This window comes from Coturnix japonica, chromosome Z, assembly GCF_001577835.2.
Source record: "Coturnix japonica isolate 7356 chromosome Z, Coturnix japonica 2.1, whole genome shotgun sequence".
In the NCBI taxonomy this organism is placed as follows: domain Eukaryota; kingdom Metazoa; phylum Chordata; class Aves; order Galliformes; family Phasianidae; genus Coturnix; species Coturnix japonica.
The window spans coordinates 56,736,862-56,749,478 of NC_029547.1; the positions used below are offsets into that span (position 1 = coordinate 56,736,862).

Genomic DNA, 12,617 nt, shown 5'->3' on the forward strand with positions numbered 1-12,617 from the left:
CTTAGAGCACAGGATTAGTGTATTTGCGGTTTTGACAGAGGAAAAGGTGTAATGAGTATGGAGTTGTGTGGGGGGAGAATGAGAGGAGCTGAAACACTGGTTTAGTATGGTGCATATAAACCAGTAAAGTTGTAGAAGTCTGTGTCCTCACAGGTCAAGTCTTGTATGATATTTTGCTGCATTATTATGAAAAAAGTGAGGGGAAATTACTTGTGAATAATTATGCTGGTACTTAGCTCTTGACTCTTCCAAGAACATTTTGCTTTTGTGTTCCAGGGTTATCTCTCACATTCCTGCAATGAAGAGATTAGATGTGTGATAACACGAGCTAACTGGCTTATTCTTCACAGTTAAAGCATTAAATTGTTTATATTCTACATTCACAATAGCTGTAAAAAAACTTTAAATAATGTATGTTGGTAGACACATTCAGTGAGAATCTCTAAATTTATTTAGCCCTGCTAAATGTTGTGGAATAATCTACTGCATGCTTTGTGGAAGTATTTAAGCTGAATGTCTGAAGTCTGAGCATGGCAGAAGCTATACATTCAGTGACTCAATGTGGTATTTACAATCAAAGTTGAATATTTAGCAGTATTTCTTTTTTTTTGTAGCCTTTCATGTCTCCTCGGTACCCTGGAGGTCCAAGGCCACCTTTAAGAATACCCAACCAGGTAAGAACTCATCACCCCTGCACAGCTGTGATCCAGGTCGTGGTGCAGTTCTGGCACACAAAACTGCCTCAGTCCCTCTCCAATCTATTTAGTCTGACTATTAATAGACACATCATGCCACTGCTGGCTCACCTTCCTCTGCTTAATTACTGTGTATACCTAAAAATTTATCGTGTCCTCAGTCTGTCTGCAGAGGGAGAACACAGTGGCCTTGTAGAGAGAGATCTGCTAACCTCAGTCAGGCTGTGCTGCCTGCCCAGGTTAAAGGCTGTGTGTCTCCATCACCGTTAGTTCTCTGAGCTTTCCTAAACACATTATATGCAGGTAGGTCTTAGAGTTCCTTTACTTCAGTCTACATACAATACATCACTCCTTCCTCTTTGTTTGATATGTAAAGTATTACAGCAACAATGAAATGTATTTACTTCACAGTAAACAGGAGATGATTGGTGAGAAGCAGTTTTCATCAAGAGTTCTATGCCTTTTACTGGCACTCTGAAGACTTTATAAAAGCATCAGATTGCTACTTTTTTCTCATCTCCACTGGAGGATGTGAGTGCTAGTGTAAGCGGAACAAGTAATAAGCTGTTGTTCATCAGCAGACGCCTTTATTGGCCGATCTGTGAAAAGATGGTTCTGGAAGGAGATAGTATTTCTATTTTCTTAGTGCAGTTAGAAGAGGAGAAAGTGAATGTCAGCAATTGAAATGTTAAGCAAGAAGGAGACAGAGCTCTAAGAAAAACTGTGTCATCTGCAAGATTTAGAAAGGTTGATAGGCAATCTAGAATATCATTTTGTGCAACCTAGGCTTCCAGGACTGATTTTGTTATCACCAGAGCTCAACTTCTCTGTATTTTTGCGTTACAATGTCAAGAAACTTGTCTTGGCCATTGGCACAATTGAACATCAAATTTTAGTGAACTGGAGGCATTAGCTTGCAAGATCACCTGGTGATCTGTAACATAGCTGCTTTTTCACAAGGGAAATGTGTGACTTGACTTTGCTGATGTGGACATCAAAGTACAGTGTAAGTGCAATGAAATGCATCCAGAGTACTTTGTTAAATGTTAGCAACAGTATATGCTAATGCAGTACAAAATGTCTTCCAAATTTTTCCACCTTTCAGTAGTCTCCTAGCCAGGAGTACAGCAGTGTTGGATATCCATTATTCATTTATTTCTATGTTTCTGAACGGTGCAAATGTGGCACAGTGGTGTGGTGAATGCTGTGAAACTGCTGCCAAACCACAGCTTTATTTCAGAAGCATTTTTGTCTGCACAGTGCAGTTTCAGTGTAGAATTGCAAGATAATGTTCATGAATTGCAGTTCTTGCAATTAATTTACATCATGCTGCATTCATGAATCACTGCTCTTAGCACTGCTCTTTTTTTAAGGAACCTTAAGGGGTACCACTGAAAATAATGAACTACCTTGAGGCAACATTTGGGTTACAAGGAGATAGATTATGTGAAGTTTATTAGAATTTATTCTGATCGTAAACCTCCACCATACCTATACCTCCATCCCTCAACACAGTCCATTTGAGGTTGTATTTTGTACAGGCATGTATGACATGGAACATGTATTCCCATCACTTCAAATCCACTGTTGGGGCACATGAACTCGATCTGGGCTACCTGGTGAGGAGCATTAGTAAATACTGTATGCCACAGAGTACCCCCAGGATGTTTCCTGGGCTCCATCATATCCTACAAGATCCAGTCCTGCAAATGTATTTGCTCTTGGCAATGCCCATGCTGTGCTGGCACACTCCGTGTTGTTGAAGAGTCCTCTGGTGCATTGGCAAGAAATTGTAATCACCACATGAGCCAAGTTTCAGTTGAGTGTTGCAGCAGCTCGTCCTTATTTGTCTGATATCTTGAGCAGAAATGACCAGTACATCTGTGCTTAGGACAATCAAGCCATGGAAGTAAATGCAGAACTCAATTTTAAGTGATGTACAGAATTTAACAGATTATGTGTTTATTCTGTAATATGCCGTAGAATACCTTTTAACCTGGTGCTAAACTAAGGTAATAATGTGCATTTTGCTTTTGAACTTCCTTCCTTTTTTGGAAATAAACTATAAAATATTTACAGATGAATTCCCTTTTGTGTGTACTCAAAACCACCACGGTATTTTCAGTTTAGCAGAGGCTTATCTGTCCCCTCAGTAAGCAGTTATATATGCTACCTGAGTAGATTATTTTCTTAGAACAAGAATTCCTCATTCCAGACACATTTCCATGAAAAAGTATTAGTGTTTTGGAATTTTAAATGAGACTGTGGATCAGCTGCAAAGATCCTTTCATTAAAAAGAAAATATCCTATCTGACTAAGCTGTAGTTAAGAGATTGTAGAAATTAGCTTAATTCTTGAATCAGTTACTATAAGATGTACATAAAAATAAAAACACACTTGATTTGGACCAGAGGTGAAATAACACCATTTTTTTCTTCAGACACGAAGGCAAGCTATAGGAGCAAGTGTTGTGGCTGTTGTTATCTGCTGTAGACAAGTTATAAGCTATTGCTCCTCAAGGAGGCGGCAGGTAGAATACCCATCTCCCACATTATAGCCCTGCTTTGTCTTACCCTTTGAGTGTTGAAACCAACTGGCATAGTTACAGCTCGCTCTTAGGAGATACCATGGTGCACACACTGGGACCTGTTAAGAGAAGATGTTTAAATGACTACTAAAACTACTACTACAGGGAAAACTGTAACAACATAAACTTATGATAAATTGCCATGTTATCAAGAAATAGGCAGTGATTTGAGGTTAAAGAACAAGTGAGCTAAAGCAAAGGAGGAACTGGAGGAAATGGTTACTATACATTTCAGTGTATTATGTTCTTGTGATATAATTTCTATGCCTGCAGGCACTCGGAGGTGTCCCAGGAAGTCAGCCATTATTGCCTAGTGGGATGGACCCAACACGGCAGCAAGGTGAATGAAATAAATATTTGGAACTTATAACTTTATATCTTCTCAATCTGGCATCCTTTGCTCAGTGTTTCAAAGCTTACTGTAGTTTATTAGTTGTTGTTGTTGTTGTTAATTTAGAAGGAATCAGAATGTATTGGGTTGGAAAGGACCTTTAAGATCACCTAGTTCCAACCACCCTGCTATAGGCAGGAACATCTACCAATAAAATGATTAAGTAAAGTTGATTTGGAAGGTGTCTGTATTTCACATAGCTTTAAAAACTACATAATTTTATTTCCAGGGCATCCAAACATGGGTGGACCTATGCAGAGAATGACTCCTCCAAGAGGAATGGTTCCTTTAGGACCACAGGTACATTCCACAAATAAATATCCATTTCTATTGTATTTATACTTAATTTCTTTGATTCTGGTGTTGCATTGTTTGAAGACAGAATGTGCAAGGAGTTGTTCTTGTAATACCATTTAAAAATAAATTTTATCTATTCTAAGAATTAATTCTGATATACAACCTTGTAAAATCTAAAATTCAAAAGTCACTATTTAAAGATTTGAAATCAGAAGGAAATCCTTAACTCACTTATTTCGGGAAAGTTACATTTTTCCTACATCCACTGTATGCTTTAATTAAAAGACAGGATTTCTAAAGGAGTCTGAGTATCAAGGAAGTGTTTCCTCATTCTCTCAACCTAATATATTATGTCATCAAGGAGGGTAGAGTTCATCTAATAGTACTACTTAGTACCACATTACTATTCAGACAAACTGTACCAAAAAGAAAAATGATAAGATTTTCTTTAACCACTATTGAGACAGATTTTTTTGTTAGTTTTGAAGACATTTTAATGTAAAATTAGGAGTTCATGCTTCTTTTTTTCTGCCTTGTATCAATCATAAACATCTCTCCAGCTTTGATTCCAAGGAGGAAAGCAATCTTGGATTGCAAGAGTTCATCTTCTCCAAGGTGCTGATCTGCTCATAATTACGTTTTGATGCTTTCCTCAAAAGTGCAAAACCAATATTTGTTGGCATTAGGTTTTAATAATAAACTAAGATAGGCAGATAGGTCAATTATGATGTATACTTGAAACATGAATCCTAAAGTTTCCTTTGTGTTTTGTAACATTCTTGGTGAGGGACAGTTTAGGTAGTTGTGTTTTATACCCTGTTGCCAGCATTTTGTTCTCATAGTTTGCATTTTTACTTCTCAATTTAGATAATCTCTCTAGTGGCTTATTTGTTCCTTGGAATAGAAACTGAATTTTAAATGATTAAATATCTTTGCCCTCAAATATGTTCATAACTGCTTTTACACTTTTGGGTCCTATTGGAAGAAACCAGTTGTGTGGTTCTACACATCTGCTGTGTGTCCAACAAACTGTTATTATATAAATTTGTTGATTCTACTGTAGCATTGAAGTTTATTTACCACTTGTATTTTGGAGGTAGAAAGAGGAGCTTTGCAGCGCTGCCAGATGAGATCGAGCTGATACTTTTATGCAGCACCATTAGTCACACAGCAGGCAAATTTCTTGCCAGTTTTTATAAGGGTGTGTTTTTGGGCTGGCTTTTTTTTTTTTTTTTTCATTTTTGCTGTCTGTTTTCTTTGGCTAAACATCCCCTTAAAATGGGGAAAATGTAGTTTGTCTATACAACTTGAAACTTGCAAATAATTTTCTTCTGTAAATGGATCATCTTTGCGTATTGCTTTTAGTATCATCTCAGAATGCAGTTCTAAAACCAAACTGAATTTGTCTTTCAAACCCGTTTTTAATGGTCCTCTTGCTACAGTGCTGTAAATTTGGCCTTGGTATGCCCAGAGTGCAAGGCTCTGTTCTACCTTGCTGCATAGCCAGTTAAACCTGGGAAACACTTCATGTGCTGATATATTAATGCTTATCTCAGCATTTTGTGTTTTATGATTCTACACCATTCCAATCTAAATACCATAAAGCTAAAAGCAGTGTTACGAATGCTTGAATCTGTGGAAAGCTGCAAAGAATTAGGTTAAGTTCTTTTCAAGCCTTAGTTCTGCCAGCTGGACAATGTACACAGTGCACGCTGTGATAGACTGCTTATTCCTAGTCCCTCAGAGTTGCTGGTGAGCTTACTATGTATCTCTCGTGCATTCAAGTAAAAATAATTAGATTATCTTAAATATTTAAAAGTCTCATTTTGACTACCTGATGTTAGGGAGCCCTTTTTTGAACAACCCAATACCAGATAAACATTGGTGGTGGTGACTTTAAGTCAAAACCTGTAAGGAACAAATTAGAGCATAGCTGCAGCTGAAGGAACATGTGTATTAGTAGACTTAATGAAAGCACTCTTATTTTAGGACGAAAGAGTACATTTGATTAGAATTAGCAGTAATTAGAGTTGGAAGTACATTTGATTAGAAGTATTCCAGTCCTCAGGATTCCATAATGGTCTTTAACCCTGTCCTACGCAAATGGTTCCTAGACTAAAAGAGAGAGAGAGATAGCCCAAACAGGACAAATGGCTCAGCCGTCCCAGTCAAGATAGAAAAATGAAATAAAATAGATATGGAACCATTGTTTTGTTATAGTTAGTCTGTATTCTCTTCCACATCCGCTAGAACCATCTGATGATGTTACTGTACCCATCTGCTTTGACTATTCGTCAGTTCCTGCCCTACAGTTCTGATGGAGGAGTGGTTCAGGCAAAATTGTCTGTGGAAACTTAAGTTAAACAAGAGGTTTGAGTTAATCTGGCTGTTTTTTGCCTGAGCATGCACACCAATTGATCTGTCAGCTGCACACAAATTTAAGAAATGAATAGTGACTGCTGTTCAGCAGCTATGGCTAATGCTATCTTCAGATGGCACTGTTGGATCATAGAACAGATCTGGAAAATGACCTCTGTTTTCAACCTTTGGAAATATTCTTGCAACTCTCTGTATCATACACCTTCAGGAGTGTCTAACAGTAAAGAAAATTGTGCATTTAGGGTTTCTGTTTAGGGCATGGGACCTCCTCTCTCAATTCTCTATCAATTCTAGGTATCTAGATCACTCAACATGTGAACAGCACTGGACCAATACTTTGAATATCACTGTTGGATTTTTCTCATGTATTCGTGACATCATGTTTACATGCTTTGTGAATTAGGCTGACATGGAGAGTACCCATAAGCTTATGTTATGTAGATTTTTGTACTCAGTATATTATAGACCACTTAAAGCATATTCGTCTTATTATTAAAAATAGACAACAACTTAGATTTTCTAAAATAAATTATTTGCTTGTCTCTCTACCTCCTGAAGTGCAGAACCAGTATGTTTAAGTCAGTACTGCTCATTTTGGAGAATATATTTTCCATTCCTTTGAAAAAAAAAAAAATTAAAAAAAAGGTTAAAAAATATAAGAAAAATAAACACAGATCACAGAGTCTGTTACAAATGTGAACTGTGATGATAGGCTGTTCTGCTTGTATTCATCTGAATTAAAATAGGTACAATTCAGTTTTTCATATGAAACAGTGCAGTTGTTAAGCTTTCGTCATGTTATTGCAGCATAGCTCTGATTTCATAGGCATTAGACAGTTCATTTTTTGGCATTGTTGTGACATTCATTATCATATTAAATGATTTTACTCTCACTCACATTTCAAATTGACTGATTTGAAGAGAAATGCAATGGTTATACTGTATGTTATTGAAGTGATATTATACGATGCAATTTCTTATCAGAATTTATTGGTAACCTATCAAAATATCATTAAAGAAATTTGATTTAAATTCTCTAACATAGAAATCTTAGGATCTAACTACAGGTTTTTAATTTTGAATGTGCTTCCTTGGTTTGAAAGCTGAATATTTATAAAAGTTGTTCCTCTGGCCATTGAATTGACTTCTCTATATGTAAATAATTCCTTTTGTAACAATTTTAATTATTCTTAGTATATTTCTATTCAAATAGTGCGTGTAATTCTTTCTCCTTGGGGTTAACAATATTATTTTTTTAAGTCAACAATGGAAACACCTGAAAGAATGAATTACATTGGCCTATCCAGTCAGCAGTTACATAGGGATATCATTAACCTGCTGTCCTTTCTTTCCCCCTCCTCTTTGGTTTTGTTTTTTTGTTTTGTGGTAGTCTGACCCTTGGTTATCATTGCAGAACTATGGAGGTGCAATGAGACCCCCACTGAATGCTTTAGGTGGCCCGGGGATGCCTGGAATGAACATGTAAGCACAATGATAAACCTTATAATGTTTAGAAAAATCATTATTTCATTGTAGAAGTGACATAAGGGTTACATAAGTTAAGGGAGAACATGCTTTGATAAGAACCATGCTTTGATGTCTAATAACTGCAATTACAAAAAGTAAACCCACAGCAGCTTCCTTGTTCTGCATGTGTCTTTTTCAGGCTCATTTGCTGTCCCTTCAGGTCTGTACAAATGATGAGTGAAAATATTGAGAATATTTTGTCAGTAGAGCCATCAATATGTCCTTGTGTGCATTATAATCTTTGATGTTTTTACTTTTATTTTGGTGAAGATTGGTACAAGTATGATTCTTTTCTGCAAAATAATGCATAATTTTATTTAAAAACAAACAAACAAACAGAAAATCCTTCACATTTATGTATTTTTTTTAAAGCACAACAAAACAACTTTCTGAAATAAGTGTGGATGGTTTTATGTTTCTGTTTTTATTTCCATGACTACATTTATTTTCATTGTTAACAGATGGAACAGATTTACAGATATGAGTGCAAGTTTTCCAGTATTTCTGTGTTCTTCTAAGGCTGGATTCCTATTTGGTAAAAATTGATGTCAGCTGAATTCTGTTGAGCTATACTGAATTATTGTAGGCATGGAGTTTGTCATTGGAGTGGATTACTCGTTTTATACTTGTAGACTGCTCCCCTTCTCAAGCATGTAGAACAATTTAATATGTGCAGTTGCTGTGTCCTAAGTGGACTAGATTTAAACTGTGGTTTTTAACAGAACAAGTGACTCGAAGTGCGGGATCTTCTGCACTTCACATGAATCTTGTATGGAGTTGTTTGAATGATCAGTAAGCCTGAAACAAGTAAGATGCTCTTTGTTGTATTTAGCTTTATTTCCTAGGAGATACAAAACTTTTAAGGGGCTACTGTAATTACTACTAGCACAATACAGAAAGGAAACTTCATGATCATTCATGTATCTTGGCCCTGCTGCTACTTAAGATACTACCTTTTCACATAACCAAAGCTTTGCTGTCCATATGGTAGTTACAGAAGGCAGCATGGCAGTCAGTGTATCAAGACACAAAAATGACTTAAGAAGCCAAATCAGAAAGCAGTTTATTTTGTTACAATTTTTACGTCTTTGTCTTTCAAAAATAAATGTCCAGCAGGTGGACACTAAGAAGACAGTCAGGTCATATGTTTGTTAGATCTTAGATTCCTATTTCTACTTCTCTGGGGGAAGACTTAAATGAAAGAAAGGTGGCAATTTTTGTTAAAAGTAAAAAGTTCCGCACCTGAAAAAGAGTTATTGAAGTAGATAGTATCATTAAGACCAAGTATTTAATCCATCTCACCCTTAATTTCTTCACATCTCCAGAAATCTTGAGGCAAATCAAATAAATTCTGAAGTTGGGTATTACTTTGTCACATACATGATATATTAGAGTCCAGGCACTTATAGGAACCTTCCCAAGGATAGGCAATCAATGAAATTCAGTGTGAGGAAAAGCTGCAGAGAGAGATACTTTTAAGAAAAGAAAATGCAACTTCCTAAAATTAAATGTTCTAGAAGTGAAATTGAGGACAGAAAAGGCATTTTAATAACCCTTATCCACATAAATGAAAGTCTACCTAGAAAAAATGAACAGGATTCTGGATGACAGAAAGATCTCCTTGTCCGTCCATTTCTAGGAGAAGATGGCTTTGGGTTGAAATACTGACATTTACATATCTCAGCATTTCATAGGCAAGCTTATTGCATCAAGTCAGTAAACATACATAGGTCATGTTCTTTTAAAGCACAGATGCAAGAAATACATTTACTTTTGTATTTGTGTGTCCCACTGAATTGGATACTACAAATTGGAGAACTCTGCTTGGTATTCTTAGAAGAGCAATGTAGAACAAGTTATGAAGTACATAACCATAACTGTCTTGCTGTCTTGTCATGCATTTATGACATTCCTCTTCAGTTCTTACAAGCTTATCTTTTCTCCATCTCAGCTGGAAGTGGGACAGAGTTCTTTGGTTTTGGATAAGGCAACCTGCTGTCCGTTTGCTGCATGCTGAAGGCATGAGAATCCAGAGTGCTCGTACAGTAGTGTTATGCTCTAGTATATATTGAACTGTGTCACGTGCTGAATCACAGACCTCTGAAGTTTCATTGATGCATGTTTTACTACGTAAATGTTTGTTTTTTTACCATCAAACCAAATACACCTTTTGGTCATAAACTGAATTGACATACACTGATATAAAGATCAGACACACAGCTGTGGCCTGGGCTTCCCTTAGTGGTATTTCCAAGACACCATGTTCATTTCTTTCTGTAAAGTTGCTGCTGTCAGGTTTGCCATTACCCTGCAGCCACGGTAAAGACTTGTCATGTCCAGTCTAGTTCAGAACCAGAGAACCTGCAGGTGACCTGCAGGCAGCAGCACATGTGTTGAGCTCATTCTGTTTTACTCCTTACACGTCTCTAAGGCACAGCACTAAGGAAGAACGGTGTAAATCATCTCATCTACTTGCATTTCTAGGGAAGGGGATAGCTATATATAAATCTATTGCCTTATGTTAACTTACATGTGTCTTCACATAGCCATATCGTACATTAAAATTCTGCACTGTTGTATTCAATGTTTTTTGATTTCTGGCAATGTTAAAATATAAAAGCATGCATTCTACAAAAGCAGATGCCATTTTAAAATCCAGCTATTTCTCCTGGGAGAGCTTCAAAGGAAGCTGCTCTGGCTAAGAGCAGAATATCTGCCAAATATAATTTTACATTTCTGGATAAGAAAGTGTTCTTTATTGTCAAAAGCAGCAGCAAGCAGCCTGAGAGCTCATAGACAGTATTTCAGTCCATGAGCATATACTCCTTAAATGTAGCATTGCTAAATAATTCCTTGCTTCATCATAACTAACGCATATTAGATTACTTGAAACAGCTGATACATATTCCTATGTCTTTTTCAAAATAATTTTATTTTCACTTTAAGGTTTTAGGCTGAGAATCAGTGGATCCATTTTTGGTAATATTTTTCTTTCTTTGTGGAAAACCAGCACTCTTTAGGACCAAAATGGTAAATTTCAGGGATAATTGTTACATTTTTCTGGCACTTTTTAGTGGCCTGTGTGACCTGTAGTGCTGTTCAAGTGCTGAGAATATCTCAAGCATGCCTGAAAAGAAGAAAACCAATTGATTTTATTTTTTAACTGCAGTTCCCAAACTTGTATCTAGAGGTTTAAATCCTGATGGAACATATTTTCCTGTTGGGAAACTGAAATACAAGACTTTATTTTTCCAAGTGCTATGATCAAGGTTACAGGATTAACCTTAAGAACAGATTGCAGCTGTAATTAGTGATAGCAGCAGATACTTTGTAAATTACTCTTATTTTGGGAGTGGAACATTCATAATTACCTAACTATTAATACTTTCAAAGTAAACATTTTTAAAAGAGAGGGGGGGAGAGGGGAAATATCCAGGTAGCCTTTTTATGTGTTTATAAGCTAACAGCATTATGCTCCGTATAAACCATATGGCTTTCAAGCAGAATCTGCTGCAGCATTTTCTAAATCTATACTCAGAGCTGTCCGTGACTACCAGTAAATCTGCAAATTCCAAAAGCTTTGTAGATGGAAGGTGAGTTTCCTCTCTGGAAGCAGCAGCAGTGCAGCCTGCAGGATAGCACAGGTGTTAATGTGGGCTTAGCTTAAAACTTGTGCACTCACCAGAGGTACTGTGACATGGAGAGGGCCTGTCTCTTCATAAAGTCCACACGAACTTCTCTGTTGCTGTGGCTAACCCAACCATGTACCTGAGACAGTTGTTTCATCTCACTGTACTTCACAGTAACCAAGCAGTATCATCACGGCCACCTTCCATTTGGTGTTTTTCACAGGGTGTTCTTGAGTTAAGCAAAACACGTGCTTTCATGGAGGGACCACCAAGGCACAGAAAAATACCCCTGCAAATATCTTCCTCTTTGGTGGGGTGTCTGTTTCAGCAAGAAGACCCTCACATACATTTCTGCTTTCCAACTACCCGAAAATGTCAGCAGCACGAAATGGAATGATTCTTTTAATTTTCACTTGACTTATTTCAGTTGGTTGTTTCAGGTAATTTCTTTCTGATAGCCTTGCCAACAATGTAATAAAAAATAAATTTTATATTAAATCCCTCAGGCAACATATCTATTTACTAGTTTTTAGTTCTGTAAAACTTTAAAATAGAATACTTCCCAAACTCATTTATGAAATTTACTTTTCTCTCTGTATTTGAATAACTCCCAAGTCTCATAAGCTGTGGTGCCTAATGTCCCTTTTCTAAAGCTAATGAGGCCAAAATGCCATTTAAAATACAAAGGATTTGCCGTCAGCTCTGCCTTCAAATTGTCAGGGCCTTCAAATAGTGATTTTGTCTTATTTATAAATAACTAGTAATTCTTAATGTTTCCAGGGATAATTGTGATTTTTTTATTTTTTTATTTTTTTATTTATTTTTTTTTGGTATGTTATGACTACAAGCATAGAGATTTAGCCTCCCGTATGGTTTAGTTTCCTCAAGAATACTCACAACTATCATTTAGTGCCTGCAAAGTGATGTCTATACACCAAAGCATTTATCTGATCTCAGCTAAGAATAAGAAAGTCAAAAGAACAGCAAGAGCTGTGAGAAGAAAGGTGCTCTGTCTTGAAAGTTTTCCCTTTTCCTTTTTCCATTCCACTCTGTTGTTAGCATCAGCCTGATGTTTAGTCTGAAAGAGCTTTATCAAAGACTTCTTTGGCCTG

General features: G+C 36.6%; 1 protein-coding gene across 5 annotated transcripts in view; it reads left to right on the plus strand.

Moving 5' to 3' along the window:
* SSBP2 (single stranded DNA binding protein 2) overlaps positions 1-12,617 on the plus strand; it is a 166,224-nt gene that overhangs the window by 120,270 nt on the left and 33,337 nt on the right. For 3 of the 5 annotated variants that reach the window (XR_004305654.1, XM_015849772.2, XM_015849770.2), the window contains 4 exons: positions 615-674; positions 3,556-3,622; positions 3,903-3,973; positions 7,740-7,831. Coding sequence is in view for 4 of the 5 variants with exons in the window: in XM_015849772.2 (XP_015705258.1) it covers positions 615-674; positions 3,556-3,622; positions 3,903-3,973; positions 7,740-7,831 (290 nt within the window). In the remaining variant the exon portion in view is untranslated. The remainder of the gene's footprint in view (positions 1-614; positions 675-3,555; positions 3,623-3,902; positions 3,974-7,739; positions 7,832-12,617) is intronic. The other 2 variants (XM_015849773.2, XM_015849771.2) reach the window with 1 other exon arrangement.